This window comes from Temnothorax curvispinosus, unplaced genomic scaffold (genome assembly GCF_003070985.1).
Source record: "Temnothorax curvispinosus isolate PA1 unplaced genomic scaffold, ASM307098v1 QBEX01014798.1, whole genome shotgun sequence".
NCBI lineage: Eukaryota > Metazoa > Arthropoda > Insecta > Hymenoptera > Formicidae > Temnothorax > Temnothorax curvispinosus.
Genome location: NW_020224578.1, coordinates 31,034 through 53,798, shown reverse-complemented (window position 1 = coordinate 53,798; position 22,765 = coordinate 31,034). Strand labels below are relative to the sequence as shown.

At 38.7% G+C, this 22,765-nt stretch overlaps 1 protein-coding gene across 3 annotated transcripts; it reads left to right on the top strand.

Annotated features, from left to right (window-relative positions):
- The first annotated feature begins 1,559 nt into the window (after nucleotides 1-1,559).
- Nucleotides 1,560-22,611, top strand: LOC112465016 (janus kinase and microtubule-interacting protein 3). Of its 3 annotated transcripts, none has more exons than XM_025032375.1 (14): nucleotides 1,560-1,687; nucleotides 2,492-2,681; nucleotides 3,224-3,577; nucleotides 3,784-4,057; nucleotides 4,365-4,478; nucleotides 6,467-6,559; nucleotides 16,294-16,383; nucleotides 16,610-16,732; nucleotides 17,071-17,397; nucleotides 17,560-17,781; nucleotides 17,947-18,795; nucleotides 18,944-19,045; nucleotides 20,753-20,886; nucleotides 21,244-22,611. In XM_025032375.1, exons 2-13 carry the CDS (start codon nucleotides 2,497-2,499, stop codon nucleotides 20,774-20,776), a joined length of 2,757 nt encoding a protein of 918 aa, XP_024888143.1. In that variant the 5' UTR covers nucleotides 1,560-1,687; nucleotides 2,492-2,496; the 3' UTR covers nucleotides 20,777-20,886; nucleotides 21,244-22,611. The 3 variants fall into 3 exon arrangements, with proteins under 3 accessions (XP_024888143.1, XP_024888142.1, XP_024888141.1); XM_025032374.1 differs by having other exon boundaries at nucleotides 18,944-19,508; XM_025032373.1 differs by having other exon boundaries at nucleotides 18,944-19,568.
- The last annotated feature ends 154 nt before the right edge of the window (nucleotides 22,612-22,765 follow it).

Here is a 22,765-nt window from a genome sequence, read left to right as displayed (position 1 = left end):
TGGTTTTCTCTTCCGTGTTTTATTTTCCTTTCTTTCTTGTTTTTTCTTTTTTTCTACTAAGCTTTTTTTCCGGAGAATCAGTCTAAATTTTGCTGCTACCCTGCTGTCTACGTTTTCTAGTTCCATACTGATGTATTGCCTTTGGATAGCCTCTAATTTCTGTGGAACTTTTAAACTGGCTTGGAATCTCATCAGCTACTTCTTTTTCTTGTGCCGTTGACTGTAAATCTTTATCTATCAATATCCTCGATGGCATGCATAAGTTAATGTGTGACCCATGATGCCCCGAATGCACTTAATATAGAAAACGGTAAAATGTAATTTAAAAAATAAATGATACATGATTATCTATAGTGTTATAAAATCACAAAAGAAAGCAGGAAAGTTGCATCTGAGTGTCAGTACATGTATATTCTACTACAAAACCAATATTAAAACTTTTTTAATCAGTTAAAAAGTTACTTATGTATCACGAAAATCATTTATGTCACGTGCGTCACGAGACTTTGATCACAGACTTTGATCACTATCACCTAAGATACAAAGTATGGGCAATGAAGTATATAACTGTCACATGATACTATAGTTATACTAACCTAAACATTCTAGATTATCCTAAACAGTCAATGACCCATGGTACCCCGTGGCTCATGGTGCCCCGGTATTTCCTATATATTTCATAGAAAGAATATTAATTGCTTAATTTATGTTATACACACTGAGAAAAAAATTTATTAAAAAACAAAATGTGTTTCATCCAACTAAAATATTTAGTCCAATATGTTCAACTAAACATATTAGTTGATTTAAGTAAACATTAGTTAAATTAACTAATCCTTGATTTAAAAATTTTGATGGTTGATATGTGAGTGAATTATACCTTTTTTAGAGCAAACTTAATAATTGTTGAATCAATCATTGGGTCAACAACTATATAGCTACAAAATTTAGTCCGTACAATCAATTTTTTTTCTCAGTGCATATTTTAATTTAGCTGCAATTTCAGCACTTATGATAGAAGTGCTTTATATACATATGAAATATTTAATAATATCTACAGTACAGTTTACACGCACTGTAAAGTTAGTTGATAAATTAACTTCATTTACGCTTTAAAGAAAAGTATTTGTATATCACCGTATAATTTAATACTGTTATCATTTTTTCCTTTTTAATTTCCTTTTCTTTATCATGAGTCAGCAGTGTTTTGATGAGAGACTGATCGAAAATGGTGAGCCAAACTTTCACTCTTTTTGCTAGAGCGTTCAACAGCGGATGATAATCTTTGACATCATCTGTCCATATATTTTTTTATTATAGTTTATATTAAAATATGAAAAGATCTCCCTTCTAATCGAGACACTTTGTCGAGAATGATCGCGACCATAAGTTCGTGCAGATGAGAGCGGACGCGCACGGCCAGCTGGTCAAACTTAGAGTGGGTGGGCGGGTACGCGGGGCGAGGGGACAGGAGTGATGAGAGCTAAATAGAGCCAAAGAGACGAGATGACGCGATTAGCACATATAGCGGCCGCAGGCCGTGGTGTAGTTTAGGGCCTCGGCCTCTCTTAGTTGGCGACGGTGTCTCTCGCGAGGAGGATTCGCCGCCGTACCGGAGATCCAACAATATACTCGGCTAAGCCCGAGATTGGTCGGCCAAGATATTCTCACGTCCTCACGAAAAACGGTAAGTCCGTTTTTGTCGCGATTCTCGTTCGCCAAGCGGCGAACGAGCTTGCTGCTTGCCGTGGCTGTAAAACGAAACTGGCCGAGGTCTTTTCAGTTTCACTAAATAATAATAAACATTTAGAAAAATATCACGTGAGGTTCTAAGCTGCAATTACCTCACTTGCATGGAATTTCATCCCTGTTACATTTAAAACGTTTAAACGTTTAATTAGAGAATCCATTTAACTAGGAAATTCATAATTGAAAAAAAAAACGCTCTTTGTGTTATGACCCCGCACCCTCTCTATAAAGTAAAGGCATTTAAGATAATAGCATTAATGCACGTCTCATATCAAGGTATTGGAAATAGTATCTATATTCTCATACACACATAATAAAGGCTTTATTGTTCTATTCTTAATTTCATTTGCAGCCTTTTAATGGAAATATCACTTCCATTAATTGTTTCGAGCCTGACAAATTCAAAAATAGAAAGCTTTTAATATTAAAAAAAGTTGCTGCAATTCAGACTAATACAATAATTCCATTTGCAAAAAAAATTTTAAACGTTAAAGTCGAGTTTCGAAGTTTACGGGGATAAGAATGCTGAAAGACGATTTTATTTAATTACAATTTAGTATTTTCTTAATGTTTTATAAAAAAAATTTATATTATTATGTATACGCGATTGTTTTTAAATTATTTCTAAGAATGGAAATGACTCGCAACTCTTTGGTTACGTGCGCCTATGCTGGGAGATCCTACATATATGTATGTAGATGAACGTTTGAAAGTTTATAAATATCTGCGGTTTTTTTACCAGCGACGATGGCAAGCTCCTCAGAGGGAGACACCGTCAAGCCGACGAACACGAACAAATCAACGACGACTGGAATCAACATTCTCGCATCCACGGAGGGTGCGAGAAAACGACGACGATTAGAATCTCTGACAACGAACTCGGAGATCCCTGAGAAAACGCAGCGACGCGACGAGTCGTGCAATTCCTATGCGTAAGGATATTTATAGCGACTTCGCACGTAATAAATATCTACGATTAATTATCGGTATTGTTCAAAAATGCATCAACGACACAGCTAAACAAAGATATTCAAACAAAGAAGAAGTTTTGAATATGCAAAAAAAAGAAAATGTGTTCTTTCACAATTTCTTAACGAACTCTAGTATTGTAAGAACACTCTTTGAATTAAAAAAAATGTTTAGAAGAGAACTGTAAAAATTTAGAAGAGACAAACTACAGTGGTTACTTAATAATAACTACAGAAATATTTTCGATCTTTCTGTAGTTTCTGGTTCTCAAATTTGATAAATTTGAGGTTTATTTTTTATAAATCTAAAAATGCTCTGTATATTTTAAACATTAAAAACGAAATATTAACAATTATTACAATTATTGCTATAATAATCTCTTGTATTTAGATTTTATGACTTACATAAAAAAAAATATTAGTTTGATTTGATTAATTAGAGAATATTATATAAAATAAATTATGTGTTCTAATGTTTGATGCAATTTCTTACTTTTCACCCTCAGTGAAGCAACCAATGAAAGAAGGGCTGAGCATACGGAAGATAAAAAGGACTCATCACTGCCACGTCTGAGAAAGAAAGAGCAGGCTGTGCCAATAAATCCGCAAGATGTTAGAATGTCACGGTCTTGCGAAGCAGGTGTGGGAAGAAGTGATGCGACCAGATTAAGAAAAACGATACAATGGCTCGAGGAAGGTGCGCGAAAGCTACGCGAGGACCTGGCAAACGTGCGAACGGAGTTACATGAAGAGCGAAGGGCGGCAAAAATTGCCAAGAGGGAGTTCGAAACTGCCCTTAGAGAAACCAGATTTGCCGAGGCTGCCAAGTACCAACCGATCATAGCCGACCTAAAAACCAGGTAAAGTGTCCTTACATATCTGAAGCTTCGCGTGTCCTAAGTCTTCAATTTTTTATTTCTTAATATGGCAGTTATTTCGGTCCTGAAGTCTGAAGGTCCATTCTTATGCCTCAATAGAAAATGATCATTCGTAATTTTCGGAACTTGAATCCCGAAGACTGTCGTCCAACAAACGTAATTAAAAGAGTATTAATATTTTCTTTCAGGATCGTCCAATCTGTGTCGCCATCGCCGTCGCCGTCGCCGCCATTCAAATCGGATCCCGTGAAAGACGAGAGTCACAAGCATGAATTGTCAACCCTCAGAAAACGCTTAATTGAAGCTGGGGGCACAATACGAAAACTCGAACAATTGGTGAAATCGCAAGCGAACATTGCTCGCAATACCAATGGTACTTCTTCCTACGGTGATGCGCGCCGTCTGGAAGCGGAAATACGAAATCTACGCGCAGAAAACGAGAAACTCGAAGAAAAATTGCGTGTAAGTATACTCTCTAAATTTTTTAAGTTTTTAGAAAGACTCTTTCGAACTTAAATTTAGAAATGATCAACTTTAATGATAGATATAGATCATTTTAGTAACAAATATAGAAATGTCTACGATATTTTCTATTTTAACAAAGACGTTCATATTTCCCTACTAAGAACTTAATCGTATGAATTTTTTAATTTATAACTTTTAGATAAATGTCTTTTTCGAGACACATTGTCATTGATTTATTACGTGCGCGCGATAAATCTTCGTTCCTCCGTAATTTCTTGCTTATAAGAGAAATTTTTATATTTAGATCGCTCTAAATGCCGAGAAAACTCGCATCGCTGAGATACGAGCTCAACGGGAGAGTCACGAGGCTGAACTTTCCGCCCTGCGAAAATCACTTCGCAGCGAAGCTATAAAAATGGTAAGCGCATAGTTTAGATATCGGAAGTACATCAACAGCGCCGTCATAAAATACCTTAATGGCTCTTAATAATTATGCGGCCGTGACGTTGGCCCGAAGGTAGAAATAGAGGGTAGTCGTAATATCGCCTCTGAGGGGCGATTCACCACTCGGGCACGTAAAAATATCCGCCTTCACGAATGCGAGAGCGCTAGCGTCAGCACGAGACTCCTCCGAAGATGCTTATTAAAAAATTATGCCCTGCGGTATTGGCCCCGCACTAACTAGGAATGAGCTTGTCCAGGATGCAGCAGTCCGGTCCGGCGGCTTATTCGGACAATAGTTTTACCGACACGCGGCGAAACGGTTTGCCATAGCGTCGACGAAAAAGAATACCCTCGCTATGCGATTACCCAAAATGGTCACGAGTTTCCCACGCTCTATTCTTGAGCTCCGGAATTTCGATGTGTGATTCAACAGTTTGCAAATTGCAAGGCAGATCGTACGTGCAGCAAATGAATAGGGAAAATTATTCCTCTTTTTGAATTTGTTTCTCCGTTTAAATAATCGACTTTTAAATTTCATCTTTTCAATTCTGATACGGTAATTATTCGATCGATCTAATAGATCGATCGCTAGAATATGGAAAGCATGAATTATTTACGGAAATGAAGTTTGTGATCTTTTTTATTCTATATTATTTCAAATTTTAAATGCATTAAAAATAAAGAAGAGTACTTTTGGTAATTTATACTCATTTCCTTCTCGAATTACGTATAAGATTAAAATTTCTCTTCTTTCGATTTTCTTTCAAAGTCACCGATGTAATTTCATTTTGTATTTAGTTTTATTTACGATGAACGAAAACTCACTTTCAATGATTTATTTTAAGCTATGTCTAATCTCTAGACGCTACCGCGTCCAAGTCCGCGTCGGATGCTATATTTAATTCTAAGATATTTATTCGTATTCATCGGCTCGCCGTGTGTAGCTTGGGGAGGCACTTCCCGCTTCCTAGCATGCCACATTGCGGTCGAAATCGTGCGGTGTGATGTTGCCTGCCGCATTGCCGGCGCGCGCGAACTAATACGATCGCGACCTGATTCTTGGCGAGCAGCCAAATATCGAAGATAACAAAAAGAGACTGACGAGACGGCTCGGCATGTGGAGCGAGCAAACAAAAGTGAAGAATCATGAATCTCGTTTGCTGAATGGAAACTTAATGAAAATTAATTCGAACGTCATATTCACGGAAAAATCTCATTAATTATTAATCTAAAATGGTAGTTGTTAAGATTATAAGAGCATAAAATTGCAATAGAATCTTTTATATTTAAAAATATTTATACAATATACAGTATATACAATACAAATAGAATGAAAGTTAGTAATTTTCGTGTATTTTAACGCTAAGAATTGAACGAATTCGACATCCAACTATACCTATATAATTGCTACGAGACGAAAATGCCGTTCGACGGGATTATCAAGCGGCGCTCGTTTACGCGCTCATTTAGCCGTCACGTTCGGATCGTAATCCGATCACGGTAATATCATTGATTTAAAACTTCCGGTCGCCAGATGATTCATCGTTCTCAGAAATCGTGGCTGCTATCGCGCGCAACCGGAACAAAACGCACGCGCTTGTACGTGCTTGTATATACGATGCGGACACCGTTGGATGCTTAGGGATATCGACGGCGCGGCGGATAAACGCGGCGTTTCTCTCATCCCACACCTGTACAGACAAGGTGAAGGCAAAAAGGCCCCGGGGGCCTGACAAGCCTGACTTGAGACGCGGTGGGACGAGGTGAGAGCTCGAAAGCGGTACGAAAGGGACCGATCGCTCTGCCCCTCCCCTTCGTCATCGCCGTGTATCCCATTCTTCGTCGCGATCGCCGGCGATGTTAATTTTTCTCATTGCAACTTTCGCCACACGTGTCCACGCGCGCGCGCGCGAGCGAGCGAGAGATCCGCCGCATTCAAACGAGTTTTGCGAATTTTTGCAGATGGATGAGCTGCGTGGCAAGAGCCGAGAGATTGAGAAGCTGTCGAAGCTCTTGAAACGTCGAAAGTTGGCGCCGGCGGAGCAGGAGAGGACGGTGAGTACCTGCATTATTTACTGACGTGTTTCCGCTTCCGCGAGAAAAGTCGTGGAGCGATTAAAAACCAGGATACGAAGTTTCCCTTGTTTTACAAAGAGTTTTTAGTAATAGCTGCGTTTTTACTCGTGCACGTGATATCATTTTTGCTGAAGACAAGTTTTTTTTACTAAAATAAAATGTGATAAATAAGTGTTACATTTTTTCTAAGTTTTTAACAAAACTTTGATATTAAGTGTCGTGGAAAAATGCATTTTAAGTCGATTTATTAATCTAAATTGAAGATATTTCATCAAAATTGTATAATAAGATTTTGCGTTTATAAATTTCTATCTCTAAAATTCATTATTGCTAACATCAAATCGTAATATTTTTGTTAATAAAAATACTTTATAATAAATTTCTTTCGCCAGTATATAGAATAACAATTAAAGTAAAAATACTTTAATTTTGGACAAGAAACATTGCTATGAGCAATGCTCATTAAATACATTTAGTAATAAACATGCTATGTATATCATTTACAAAATACAAAAAAAAATTATAATACATAATATTATAATTATTTTACAATACTTAGCAATCAATATAACTTGAAAAATAAAATTTTTTTGAATAGTTCTATACATTAGAAAACTAACATTTTTTAAACATTTTTATGAGAAAAGAGAAGCGTATTATTAGGTCTTGGAAGATTTTACGACTTATAAATATTTAGTGTCAATATATCTAAATTGTGTAAGAAATATTATGTCTGTCTATGCAATCATATTTATAAAGCTTGTTTCCTAAAAGGTTCTTCATTTCTAATTGCTTATAATTATTCAGTTTTCAACACTAGGTTTTCGATATTTCTATAAAAATCGATTCCAATTTCCGATTGCAGAGATAAAATATGTTTTAGGACATTGTATATATATCCATTTATTCATAGGTATTTCTTCAATTAATGATCTTACTGCTCGAAATGGTTTTGGTCATTCAAAAAAGCTAAAAAACAGTATAAATTAAAATATCTTTCCTAATTTGAATATTGATATTATCGCTTCAGATATAGATCTTTAAACTATTTAATTTATAACACATCATGTTTGTTTAATTAATCGTCTGTCACTGAGTGGAATGTATCAATAGTCTCTTTTGTCTCGTTCTCGCCAGGGATATCTCGCTCTGAATTCTTTCTTATTTCATTCGTTCTCAGATACGACGGCAAAGAACCGTCGTGTGAACAGTCCAACGGTTCACCCTGAGGACCGTACCGGTGCACGCGATTATCATATCGTGTGACTTCCGATGTAAGTTTATACAGCATCAAGTTTCCTAGAAGCCATTGGCACACGGACACTCGGCTCGTTCAGAGAGTTAAAATCATCGGCTTATACTCGAGCTCTTAAAAATGCCATCTACCCGTCTATCCATAATAACAGTACTTATGCTAAAGATGATTTTTAGAGAGCATTTTCTCTCGAACCGGAAATACTCGTGTCCTATCGCTTCTCTTCTTTGTCAGGATGTTTCAGTATAAGCCACAGAGTGGCTAAGCACAGAGCTAAAAGAAGCCATTAGTCACTAGAATTACGTCATTGTCAAACGCAAAACTATAGGTGTGGCTGTAGTAGCTCGCCGATGCATGGTTAATGAACCATTATGTGAAGCGATATACCGAAGTGTGCTTAAGATGATACCGCGCCGTTTAAGACTTAGATATTTGGACACGCTCCAAAAGAGATGCGCTGACGACATCGCGGTCGCTACTTTTTGGACAGCGGTCTTTACTTTCGTCGAAGCGTTTAATGATTCAACGAAGCCATTACAAATCGCTGAATCCGATGGATATTTTGTATCTTGATGGTTCGCTTTTAGCCGAAGGTACTTCGGATATATCGTGATACCGCCCGGGTCAACGTACCGGGTCAACGTCGCAAGACGACCCGCGCCGCTCGCTCATTGTGCATTATACGCGTCTTCGTCATCTTTAAGGAACTTAAAGGCCATGCGAGCGAGAGCGGCCGCCGCTAAAAGGTTGTAGTTATGCGCCGCACAATATAATTGACACCCTTTCCCGTCTTATCGCCGAGCTTAATCGAGCTAGCTAACGGTAGCGCGGGATCTACAGTAAAAGCGGTAAAAGCGATAAAAGACGCTTCTTTTCTTTGCCAACGGTTTCGTGAACTCTAATCTAAAAAAGAGGAGAAATGAAAACACAAAGAAACGCTTTGCTCTTCGAAGAGCGAATCGCCTCGAAACTTTTCAATTTCCAATCTCAATCGATGTCTAATACACTCTCCTTTCCAGGAGAAACATATATACAGTCTAAAAACCCTTCCTGAGTATTTAAACGTTTCTTTTAATATATCAAGAAGAATAATAATGGAAGGTTTCGATGATATAAACTCCATTTTTTCTTCTTACTTCAAGAAAATGCTCCGTTAATCAAACGCAGAATTAGCAGATTAGCTTGTCAAAATCACACAGGAACGATTCTGACGTGAAGATAACACACGGAAGGGTACGCGAGCGCATTGTCTTCCGTCACACCCTTTGACGAGCAAGGGGGGTTGGGAGGAGAGGGGAATAGGGAGCAGTTATGATCCTAATCTTACGTTTCATTGTGTCTCGGGTTTAAGTTCCTGCCAGGTCAGCAAACCGTAGATATACGCCCGTAACTTTCCGAATGGTATGGAGGAGAGGAACGGGTCCGCGCTCGCAACTCCGCGCGCACAGGTAGCGTAGAAGGCCCCCACGATTATCGGAGGTACCCTCGCTTCAGTCTGGTCTAGACGTCGGCCGTGCGCGCACCGCTTCTCTTCCGACGTAGGCCCGCACCACACTTCCCTGTACGTGTGGCCCCCCCCCCCCCTCGAGTAGTGACACACGATCGAAGGATTCGCAACGATCTCCGTGTATTCGTTTTACAGGTATACCGGCGCGTATACCTGACATCCCGATATACTCCCTTCTTCACGCCCGTTATATGAATTCTCAGGATCAACGTGCGCTTCATGGGGTTCGCGTGGAACGAGGTAAGGATTACGGTCCGCATCTCCCCTTGTCTCCTCCGTTTACGCACGATTATCCGTTAGAGTCGACGAGCTCGGAATCGCGAATTTTTTCAAATGAATTCGTCATTTTCACCGGACGATTTTAGATTTTATATTTTAAAGTGTCACTTATAAACAGAAAAGTAAGGGGAGATGAATTGGCAATTATAACTTTGATTTTAGATTTTATACTTTAAAGTAAAGGATCACTTGAACAGAAAAGTAAGGGGAGCAGATGAATTGGCAATTATAACTTTGATTTCGGATTTTATGTTATAAAGATTTATTAGATTTTATATTATATTATATTATAAATATATAATAAATATATTATATTATATTATAAATATATAATAAATATATTATATTATATTATAAAGAGTTACTTGAATAGAGGAGTAAGAGGAAATTGGCAATTTTAACTTTTAACCTTTTCAGTACAAACAGCTACTACAGTAGGCTTTCACCTATGCGTTCATCACATACAAGAAATCATTATAATGAAAATTTTCACTGCATATATATAATGACATTACAACGATTCATCGTTAAGACGCGTTATGAAAGAGCATCATTAGGAACATCGGTAGGAAAGAAACTTTCAGTGATTTTTTTATCGATTTTTCAGTAACTTGGTGATTTACAAATATTTCAGTAAATTGTTGATTGACGATGCGATAAAAGTTATACATTTCAATTCTATAGGTAAGAATAGTTTTTTTTTTTTCGAATATAATTTGTTACGTCATAACGACGATAATGCTTTTCATTCGATTTCGTCGTCACGAAAGTTGATCGCTATATGAGATGTTACAAAATACTTAGCAATAATATTTAGCAATAATACTTAGCAATAATAATAACGATGCATTGCACGATGATAGTATCTTTTTTCTTGTTTATTTTCAATAATATTAATTTATTAAAAATCCCGAAATTTTAATCTGAAAAAATCACAAAATCTAGAAAAAATATTTATAAATAAGAGCCGCTATTACGGTCAAAACAACGAGCATAATTTTTCTAGAAATAATAAAAAGCAACACTAATATTCTATCGTAAATGCGCAATTCAAGATTTAAAAATATTGCGCATTGGCATCACTCAGGATTCAAATATTTACATTATTATTCCGTGTGAGCAATTGGCTGCGACAGTCCGCGCTCGCACGTAGTCATCAAGATTGAATATTTTCACGCTCCTACTCCAGTTTCACCGGCGCCTTCTCTTGTCCCTGAGTAGAACGCGAATAGAGCGTGGAGCCGATCGCGTTCCCAGGGAAATCGACATAAGTTGCGTGTCGTCGACGTACCGTGGGAACGATCCTCGCAATGCGGGTCGCGACGCGAGAGGAAAAAAAATAGCAGAAAACACGAGTGTATTCCGAACGATTGTAACAATTCCCGTAATTGAATTATTTCGCGTAGTCATTTTGCGCCTAATGAAGAATAGAGAGTGGATCCAGTTAGTCATACACATGTTGAATTAGCGCGCTTCTGGTAATACCTATAATAATTCCGTAAGAGGCAATTGGCTGAAAGTAGAAATTGTCCTAAGAAGAATTGGTTTTCGACTAATTGGTAGTCGTTGCCAAGTTATTACAAGAACTGTTGAGCGGATTGCCGGCAATGTACTGCATTGAATCGGAGAATTAGAATTTTAAATGAAAAATAGAGTGAAATAAAGAGATTTTAATATGTTTACAAAATAAATTTAGAACAATAGACAATAAATATGTGAATATGTAAATATGTAAGTGCCAAATCTCACAGTATAATATACCGTATATTAATGTATCCTGCACAACATATTAATATACTGTGCCAACCGTTAATCCTTTCGTTATGAAGAGCCAACAATAGTAGTTTCCATCATATACATTCATTATGTATGAAGAATTATAGTGGTTGCCGATGCGTGTATAAACGCGTTGCAATAACTCATCATCCGGTTGATTTACCTGAACTGAAAATAACATACAAGTTTCACTGTTAATTATCTCCTATTTCTATAGAAAAGACGAGTATTCTTAAGACAGAGTATATATATATAGCATTTTGCTGCGCCATACAATAGTAGCTTAACTTTAACTTAATTTTCCACGGTCTCGCTCAAAGATTAAGATCGAACAATCACGGAATGCGGAATGCCCGCGACTTCGCGGGAACGGTATGACAAAAAGTTCGTAAATATGAATCGACACGAGAAATCGGCGGTTAATAGACGAATATCTTAGCTCCATGCAAATTCGCCGATCCGTTGAAACTCCGTGTCCGCCGCACTCACACACGCCTGGTATATCCAAGGCGGATCATGCCTGAATGTGTCCCGATGCGCGTGTAGGCACGAGCGGACACGTAAGTATGCCTTAAGCACTTAACTATCTACCATTGTCCTCCTTCGAGGCGGCTGGCACGCGGGATGAATTTCAATGACTCCGCGACGCGTAAAAGAAGGCGAGAGAGAGAAAGGCGGCAGCGATCCGTCGCGCGCGTATATACCGGGCTCCAAACGGAGCTGTTATTTCACCGGATGCGCTTCCTCGCTTCTCGTCTCTCGATTGCAAGTGGAACGGCCGGCGCGCGGCACGTTCTCTCCCTTCGCGATTCTATCTTGAGCCTTCTAGAATCGGCGGAGAACAGACTCTTCGGGGCGAGAATGCGGCGCGGCTCGACTCGGCTCGGCTCGGCATGGCCGCGGCGCCGGTAGGCAAGTACCTTCTCGACAACTAACGATACCGGCCACTCTCGGTGAGCTACTTCGCAGAAGAAAGTTCCCAATCTCCCTGTCCCCTTCGCGTTCTCCCTCGTCCCCCTGCAGGCAACCGCAGAGATATGAGCGCGGGTCGTGATACATCGGTGCACGAGAGCCGCACATATATTAGCGCGCGATCGAGCCCGCGGTCACGTTACCGGACCGGATCACCTCGAGGATCACCGTCGCGGTTTCTCTATGTACCTACTTAACAACACCTTCGCTCAACCTCGCCTCTCTTATCCTTGACTTTATAGAGAGATCCGCGCGCGCGGGCGGATCGATGGAAAGAATAATCGAGAGATCCGGCGAGAGACCTGTCTCCTTTCCATCCTCTTTTCGCGAGAAACCGCGATAAAGTTACGCTCGCTTAAACCAACCGATCTCCCTGGAGCTCTTCGTGACATTTTATGGCATCCCGCCACGTCTTCACCGTCTTGGCCGCGTCTTACAATTAGCGGATAAGTTGATTCGGTCTTTTATTTTGGTTCTTCTCGAAAGAAGATAATTGACGATAATCGTCATTGAGAAACCCTGGGGGGATGATCGGAGTCCAAGTTCGTGGTCAAGCCGCAAACACGATGCGCCTTGGGCATCGCATCTGTGCGGAACGTACCGCGACTGGCGTGGGAGAGACGCGCGCTTACGTAGTCTCACGTAGTCTATACGGCCGGCGGAGCGCTATGTAATTCCAATCCAATCATCGTAGTCACGTTATTAATAATACCTGAGTAATCGTGGGCGTATATTGCGGTGCAATTAGCAACTTCCTTTCTTAGCGTAAGAAGTAACGAGCACGCATAGAAAGGACGATACGTTATTATAGGTATGTTATATATACGCGTTCGGCACCCACGGCACGTCCTTCAATAACGCGGACGTTTCGATTTTACATGCGGGTCGGCGAGCGCGAGTAAAACTGACAATGAGAGCGAAAGTCGCGCTTCGAGCGCGACAGACAGCGCGCGAGGGCTTGGCAAGAATCGTATTAATATATAATAATAAATCATGAGCGCACGTCGTCGTGTTGCCGGGCGCGCTCATTGAAAAAAACATACGTGTCGGAACTAAATGCCACTTTTGAGATTTTTATTTTATAATGGAAAATTTATTTTGATTTGATTAAAATTGGAAAAAATTTAGAATGTTATTTCAGGAGGTACATTCAAGAAGAATTGTAATTTAATGAGTTTTTCTTGGTACAAATAAAATTTGTTGTGCCTCTATCGTATCTTTTTAAAGAAGACTGTAACATGACAAAATTTATGTGTTTATTAATTAATTTTATATTATTTTAGTGCTCCGACTAAAGTTTGTAATTTTGTTTATAATTGTGTATAAAAGTTTCTAATTGTATATTGTACAGTATAAAAAATATTTTCAGGATTAAAAATATATTTACTAAAAAGCATTTCGTATTTATGTAAAAAAAAAATGTGTGTGTGTGTGTGTGTGTGTGTGTGTAGAGAGAACAATTGTGTTGCATATATTATTTGCAAAATTCGAATTACATTGTTAATCAACGTCATTATCAAGAATCTCTATAATACGTTTCTTCATTGTCTATAATTATTTTTAATGTATTTATATAAAAACTATTAGATTATGTGTTACACGCAATGAAGAATTAATAACGAAATAGTTTTATCAACTGTATTTCTGATACTGTAGATATCTTAAATTTTTCTTGATAAAATATCTTATAAATCTCTTGATAAAATCTTTATAAAACGTCTTAGTTTTTTTCATAATCGCATATAAAGAAAAACGATTGCCTTGTATTCTCGGATGATGTAAGCTCGAAACGTAAATCTTTATCGCGATTGCGATCGAATTAACAGTCTAGGAGCAAGGACCGATCGCGGATTAATAAAGAAGTTCCGTTCATCTTTAATGGGCGGTAGTACATTAGAAATACTCAAATACGCAAGCCATTCGCGAAACACGCAGACGGATTACGAGATCTGTAAGCGGGGGCGAGAGACGATCGGTGAAAGTGAGATCAGGTACCTACTGCATGGGATGGTACGGATCAAGTCAAGACGCCGCACGCGAGATTTCCATAGGATATCCTAAATTCAACCTGTTCACAGAGGGAACGAATCTATAGATAGATCTACTACTCTCGTTACATCGTTACATAGAGTTGCCGGATACATATATGGATTCCTATTATAGAGATGTCACGCTTCAATTGCAGCGTAGAATTTTTTCTCAATATTCTCGATATATTTGAAAAATAATTGATGTTGGACGGATAATTGGATGATGTATGAATAAAGCGATATAAATCAGAAAGAAAATGTGATAATAAATAAATGAAAATAAAGATCACGTATTTTTTTTATGATTTCAGATATCTCTCCTTACAACTTTTTTAATCACAGAAAATAATAATGCTATAAAAGATGGTTGTACTTTATAAAAGAAAGTATAATTTATGATTACAATCATTTTCCTATTCGGTGACTCAATTAGTATGTAAAAGAAACACTTGGTGAAGTTATTAGTAATTTCACTAGTAATTAATCCTTTCGAGAGCCACGACGCGATTTTCATTTTTAAAGAGTTAAAGAGTCATCTTCCAAAAATTAAAGTTTTAATTGATGTCTAAAAGATAAGTAAATAATGAAAGTCATATATTTTCACTCAGGAAAAAGATCGAATTATTTATCAATATTCATTAACTACTCATTCACCGGAACATTTTAATTATTGCCCTAGGCTGTTATTGTATTAATTACTATGTGTAGAGGTCGGAGAATCGAAGTAAAATATCCGGAGTTTCGGAAAATAGATTTTTTCTGCGCTCATTGAAATCGCTGTGTATAATTTCAATGTTTATTCCGATTAACTGTACCCCAGGTGTCGAATAAATATAAGAAAACGTCGGAACAAAACAAGACGAGACGAGCGGCGAAGCGGCGGATAACGGTAACGCGTGACGCGCTCGTTTCACCTGTCCCAATATGTCTTATATCCGATATAGTCGATCCCCCTGGCCCGAAGAAGAGAGGAGAAACGAGCCGGTGTAAAACGGGCGCGCGTGTCCAACAATTTACATATATAGCGCAAAGTGCATCATCGCGCGCGGTACGGCAAGTGCGCAAGGTGCAATCGTCGACTCTCTCGGCGCATCTCTTTACGTTTCGGTGCATATACACGCTGTACACACACCGCCACACGTTGAAATCACCTGAGGAGGAAGGAAACTGTGTGGCGCGAGGGGGAGAGAGGGAGAGACTCTCTGCCGCGGCTGTATGTCAGGGGGCCAAGCTAACGGTCCACCCAGACTCTCGAGACTCTCCCGTAATCCAATCGTTGCAACGCAACTCGTCTGCTTTTCTCTCTCTCCTCTTTCTCTCTTTCTCTCCCATCTCTCCCCTCCCCCCGTCTCTTCCTCTAGCGGCTTCCCGGCTCGTTGCACATATGTCGCATCGGACCGTGACGTTCATCCGGAAGACTGAATCCGCTGAAACTATCGCGATAGATTTCTGCTACTTCCTTCCGAGGAACGCTAAGAACGAACGGCGTAACTCCGCTTTGGAAGAAAGCCACAATAATATTGTGCTCCTCCCTTTGAATCCAATGGCTTTATTTACCTCGCGGTTATTTGACCAAAAAATGGCATTGTTATCGATAAAACAATGTCGAAAAGTAACTGTAAAGAAAAATACTTGTAAATTTTTTTAATGAACATCATTTTCTGCATTGATTTAATAGTTTTTATGTAGAAGTTAATTATGGAACTTTCTTTTTTTCTCTTATTTCAACTTTGACATTTAACTTTGCTGCTCAAAAAACAATTTTTGTCACATATATTTCGATTTCACTTTAATGTAATATGCAAAAAAAAACGGAATATCCGTTTACCTACAGGAATAACTGATATGATGAAGGCGTCCATTAAGGATTAATTATTTTGATTATCTATTACAGATGCGGAAGTTACGGGAGAACGAGGGGAACCGGCCGATACAGGCCGCATCTCGCACAGAGAAGAAGATTCTCAAAGACGATGGTCACATAGTACGTAATTCTTTAACGCAAGTAATTTTTTCTATTAATTCCTCCGACAAACACATATTGCGAAATTACTTTAATTATTTTTATATATATAAGTTTTATATGTAAACTTTGTACATAACTTTATACGTAAACGATTATCTATTACCATTAATATTTCTCATTAATATTTCTCATTGCGATAAAAGTGTGTAATAACATAAGCCATTAAGGTGGAGTATTGTTTAAGGTGAGGTCATATGTGCGCGCAATAGAATCCGACAGAGCCATAAATGAAATCGAGGTCGAGCGCCTCCGTGAACTCGCGCTTGAGCAGCAGGAAGTCATCGAAATACTTAGACAGGCAGTTAAGGTAATGGAATTTTCTTAAGAAAGTAGATACAAAAATTTGAAAAATATAATTTTTTAATTTATTTATATCTTGTAAATTTTGACGTGCTATGCGGAATACTAAAATTATTACGCGTCATTGGTTTTGGAAGAAAGATATTTCAATCTAAAGTTTGCGAATTAAAAAGAACATCTTTAAAATATGGTGTATAATAAGAATATAGGTATCTTAATTTGAGAAAATCATAATTTAAATTTGCTAATAAAACAATCAACTCATATTTACTCTCTTAATGACAAGTACTCTGTTAGAAATTAAGTTGGAAACTATAAAAACGGATTACTTTTCTGTTACTTAAGGAGAGAGAGAGAAAGTTGGAGCAGTTATCCAACAAAAAGAGGAAGGAGGAATTCTATAAACAGTGGCTGGAATTAGAGCCGGTGGCCGAAGTGGACGACGAGGAGGATCATGAAGATGATGACAGCGCTCTGTCGAGCGCCCCGTCTTCGATGTCGCCGCAGCCTGGAGGCTATGGTCAGTGGCAGGGCAATGGCGTCACTAGAGAAGCATATGAAGCCGTTCTCGTCGAGATCGAGGAGCTACAGTCGAAGCTTCTTAAAGAGCAACGCGAACTGTCGCACGCCAGGGCTCACATTTGCGACTTGGAAAAAGCACTCTTGCAAGAGGTAAAATATTTCTACGTACTTTTCTTGACAATTTCTTTTCGTTTAATATTATAATGTAGAATAGATTATAATCTGGGATTTTAGAAATTAAATATTAAGAATTTTTAATTCTTAGTATTGCGCGTGCTTGAGAGTTTTGACGAAGGTTTTTGTATTTCGCAGAAATGTACCGATCGGGACAAAGAGTTGAATGAGCTGAACGATAAGCTACGAGCTGCTGAAGAACGAGAAGCTACACTTTTGGTGGAGCTCTCGGAGATACGGGAGCAAAACGAGCTGCTGGAATTTCGATTGCTTGAAATGGAAGAGATACCCGTGCGCAAGGATAGTCCCAATGCGGTGGACAGCGGCATCGTCTCACCGGAACCCGCTCATACGAACAAGGTCAGTTTCTCTTTCGAATATAACGTTGAATCGTTTCAACGTTCTGTTTAAGTGAATTAACATACAATAATTAGTCACTAAAAAAATCTTATTTACTACTTGTTGCAAGATTATTCCTGGCCGATAATCATGTAATTTACTTTTTGCAATGCAATGATATTTCAGGATCACTCAATCAACAAACAGAGAAGCCGCGCCGTGGCGACCGTGATACCCTACACGAATAATGCTACAATAAACTCTGTGATATCCACGTCACCCGTGCTACCGCGAAAGCCCCCGCTCACCCTTCAGGAGAGCGGTATATTCGAGGAGGAGGAAGAGGAAGAAGGAGAGAAGGAGTACGAGGATGAGGATGAGCGCGACGTCGAGTTCGCTAGCCGCGGTACTCAGACGGAAGCGCCGTCCGGCGAACTTCTGCAGGAGGTGCAGCGTCTCCAAGAATTAAGGGCGCGAATTCAAGAACGAGCGGCCAAGATCACAACACCGGTCTTCCAACCAATTGACTCGTCCAAGATCTGTCTCGATGTGTCGACAATGGATCCGATAGTCCAGCTGACCTCCTACCAGGAGCGCGTTCGTGACCTCGAGGAGAGACTCGAAATGTATGAGGAAGGCGAAAAGAGTCGAGAACAAGAGAAACGGCTGTCGAAGCAGCGAGAGGAGGAGCTGTTGGATGAGAACTATAGACTTACAGAGAGAGTATACTGGTTGGAAAACGAACTGCGGACCGTGGCAAAAGGTACTTTCGACGAGCATGATGGCGAAGATAGAGGCGAGACAACTGCAAATGAACAGCAAATGAATGACGTGAGCCAAACTAAGCACCAAGTTCCAGAAGATATGCAGAAGAATTCGGAAGATGTGCAAGATCAATGTGAAGATGCAAATTGCACGCGTGCTGTTCAAACCATAGAAACGTATGGAGATTACGTGGCTATAAATTGTCCTCGATGCCAAGATAAAGATAACTCCGACCAGCAGATCATCCAGGATGCTCAACGCAATATCACGGTACATAAATTTATTTATCGTATTGATCAAGGTTTTTTTTTATTTATTTATCAATTTCAATAGCTTAATGCTATTCATCTGCAGTAGAGATATAACATCTCTTCTCTAATTCGAAGCAAACAGTGAGTAAATTGATCATTTTCTACAGCTTGTATCCCTGGAGGAGAAGGAGAAGGAAGACGAATTGAAACTCTGTAAATCGGAAAAACCGGCCGTTATTGACCTTACCAAAAACGACTCAGAAAAGAAGGTTAGCCGCAGACGAATTAGGAGTAACGAGCGCGAAGTACGGCCCGCGAAAACAGCAAGAATGACAAACCGATTCGTCCGCGACATCTCTTTCGGGCGGCGGAACCATCCATTGGTCTTGTATCAGGAAATTTGCGTTTAGCTTTACGCCGTCGCTATGTCGAATCCTTAACAACGAACTCTAGTAAGATGGGCGTGGCTTAAAGATCCGATAACATCGTCTAGTAAACTTTCGCTGTAATTCCCCGTTTTCACACCGTGAAGAAAGTTGTGGCTCGCGTTATAATTGAAAGCTGTGGTGTCTCTGCCCAAGTTGACGTGTAGTTTTCGAGAAGCTGAGAATCTCCCTCGCGGATAGGAGGGTCGCGCGGAACAAAGCGTGTGTTCTTCGGAGCGACGGCTTCCAGAAAATAGCGACGAACTGAAGAAGACCGAGGTCGTGGAGAAAATATGCGGATGAGGAGGTGAGGAGGAGAAGGAGAAGGAAAGCTAACCGACTGCATATCTACCTTACGTCTTTGAGCGTACGTATATGAGACAGACGATCGACGAGCACAGTTTTATTTGACTTAACGGAAAAAAACATGAAAAAGATATATAATTATCAAATACGCGCGATGGCCAAATAGTATTCCAGATAGTTAAGACTGTCGAGAACAAATTCTCTGCGAAATGTCTGCTACAAATTTTGCCGGCCTTTCTGCAGACATTTTGCAAAATCTATATTTTCGACAAACTTGGCTGTCTAGAATACTGCTAACATTTTGCTTGCTGGGATATTGTAGCGCTACATTTCTAATTTTTTCAGTATTTTTTGTGCCTGTAATATTAATATTTTCCAAATTGTTGTGGTAATAATCACATTTGCATTCTCAAGATGATCAAATCCAGTGTTTGTACATTTAATGAATTTTTAATGTATTTTGATTAGAAAATTTTCATCGAGTCATTCAAAATAGCTCTGACTAGCTATTTAGACCGTAGCGCTTTGTAGCATATTCCCGCCTATACGGCGTAGTCAGTGTAGTCACGACATTAAACATTACGCGCTTAATATCAGTTGGTGATGGTAATGATTATTATGCTTCACTTCTCCTATTTTCTTCATCTGTCTCATTAGGAATTAATCGCCATGGCATGAACGTATTTGTAAAAATAGTATTCGATAGCGAATAACATTAATATTATTTTTTGAATAAAAATCGGGTTACTTTATTTTGAGAAAACAATACGTATCAATAATATTTAGCGTTATTATCATGTCTTTTTGTTACGTTTAAAACATTATTGCTATCTAGCGGATTCGACTGTCACGCAAAAAATCTTTTAAGCAATTACAATCATTTCTATCCAGTTAGACTATTTATCGACGCATCGACGTCTAGTTGACGTCGATTCGACCAATCATTTCTGGCTGAATAGCGAAAAAATTAAAACTCGTACAGCACAAAAAGATTACAGAAACATTCCAAAAATATTTTACTGCAAGATTGCAGTGTACATATTGCGCAGTAATATTTTTTACAATATTTCTGTAGCTAATATCGCTACAAATTGTTGAAATTGTATGGCCCTCTACAATGTCTCTGTAATATTATACCGCAATTTATAAGATTACGATGTTGCTGAAATGTTAGTTGAAAATTTCTGTGCTGTATGGGGGAACGTGATGTGAGCTCGTGCATTACCCTGGGTATACTTTACGCAGGTGATCTATTTTCGCTGGAGATAAAGGCGAGAAGAGGTTCTCCGTCGTCTCTCGTCGTCGCAGACTCTGTCCATCAACCCACAAGTTCCACGGAAGAATCAATGAACCCGTGGGTGACCCGCGGCATAAACGAGGTAAGATAACGTTTCCAAATGTTCATTAATATTAATAAGTAGCAAGTCATAATAATAAGAGGTTCCCAGACGCTTCAAAACATTTACGTCAACTCTGCAAATTGAATATCGATTTATGTCTCTGCGTGTCTAATATTATCTATTCGTAAGTAAAATAAAGACGTGCAAAATTAATATAGTATCTACAGAGAATTATTATATACAGCGATCGTTTGACTTTAAAGTCAATTTATCTAAAAACTGACTTTAAGTGACAATATAAATTTAGTTCCAATTTTATTTGGTCCTCTAATCGATTTTAAATTATATATAACAAATAACAGCTTGTTCATGTAATTTTTTTATTCATTCTTACAGGACAATACGGCTGGCGCTGCTTGGTGTGCCCAAGTGACGATCAGAAATGGTACGTCCTAGAAATAAAACGAGGGCGCCTGCGGATCGAGTGCCAACCTGAACCCTCGGTTTCACGTACTTCACCTCCCCACGTCACGACCAATCTTTTCGTACAAGCTGTGAAATCAAGTGCCAAATAAGCCGTAGATTAAAAATATCTCCTTCACACGCGAGCGTAAATTATATGAAGATAAATTATTGCAAAATAACTGTAACAGTGCTTTGTAATAATTGCTACAACGTTGCAATAATTATTACAAAATAATTTCATACGTATGATTCAAAACATCTGCGATTGATACATTTTTAAGAGATGGAGATACGCCCAGAGAGAATCAGATTAAGGACGATTGCGCTAAACGGACGTGTCCTTGTAAATCAAATGTATCTCTGAATTCCTAGTATCGTCTTATCGAAATTTAAATCTACGTTTCGATGTACATTTAAATTTGATAGGACCAAGGAAAAATTGCGCGTGAGCGTAAAACTAATTTGAGATGACACACGTCGCGCGTGTGCGTGGCAAATTACCGCGCGCGATTCGTAATACAATGCATTCAATGATCCACAAAGGCATGTCTGTGCGGTGCCATTTACGCTGAGAACAAAGATTCTATAGTATCTATATCAACGACTATTGGAGATACTGTTATATTTCCGTCATTATACACTGCGTGAAGAATCGTTTGAGAGAGAGAGAGTAATTGTAGGAAAATAATATATATACGTATCATAGGGAATATATGAATTCCTAAACGGATCGATTCACTTCACTCCGATATCTTCTTTTGGTTTTTCTCTTTAAACTTTTGCACGTCGATTTTGCGCGATATAAGGTACATAATAGGATTATATATTGAATTAATCCGAAATAATTGCTACCTTTACAGAGTAGAATATAATTTCATGAATCTTATCGAAACTAAACTTATATAGGCTTGCGTGTGTCTCTATATCTGAAAAATATATACGTGTATGCGCGTACGTATGCTTCAGCATTTAATGTTTAATTGATATATAGTATTAGAATATAAACAATGTGTTTCTAGTCCTACATTTCGTTCGATCATTGAACACAGCGTGCCTTAGCATGCACGTTGACATTGAGTGATTTGGTAGATTTAGTATCTTTTGCAAGAAGAAGTGTGTACAGGTATATCCAAACGCTTGTCATATTTATGTTGTATAAATTTTCGAAGCAATTCAATCAAGCCTCTGTTCGACAGCTTTGGCTGTTTGCCTCGCTCATAGATTCGTTTCATATGTAGAATTGATTTTGTTCGTCGCGTGTGTATCGACGAGAAACGAATAAAATTGTCCACCTGGTCACCGTCTTTCTTATTATTAAATCGCTAAATTTTAAAACGTATAAGTTAACGGAACCTTATTTCCATATTATTCAAATAGAATGTGTCTTTCTAATGATTATAAAATGGCAGATTCTGCTCGGTTTTTGTAGTCAATTTGCCATCATATTTTATTG

Excerpts from the sequence above, each read along its gene's own strand:
- LOC112465016 (XM_025032374.1), top strand. The coding sequence starts at position 2,497 with ATGGCAAGCTCCTCAGAGGGAGACACCGTCAAGCCGACGAACACGAAC. Across the intron at positions 2,682-3,223 it reads GAGTCGTGCAATTCCTATGC|TGAAGCAACCAATGAAAGAA; the intron begins GTAAGGATATTT and ends TTTCACCCTCAG. Across the intron at positions 4,479-6,466 it reads GCAGCGAAGCTATAAAAATG|ATGGATGAGCTGCGTGGCAA; the intron begins GTAAGCGCATAG and ends GAATTTTTGCAG.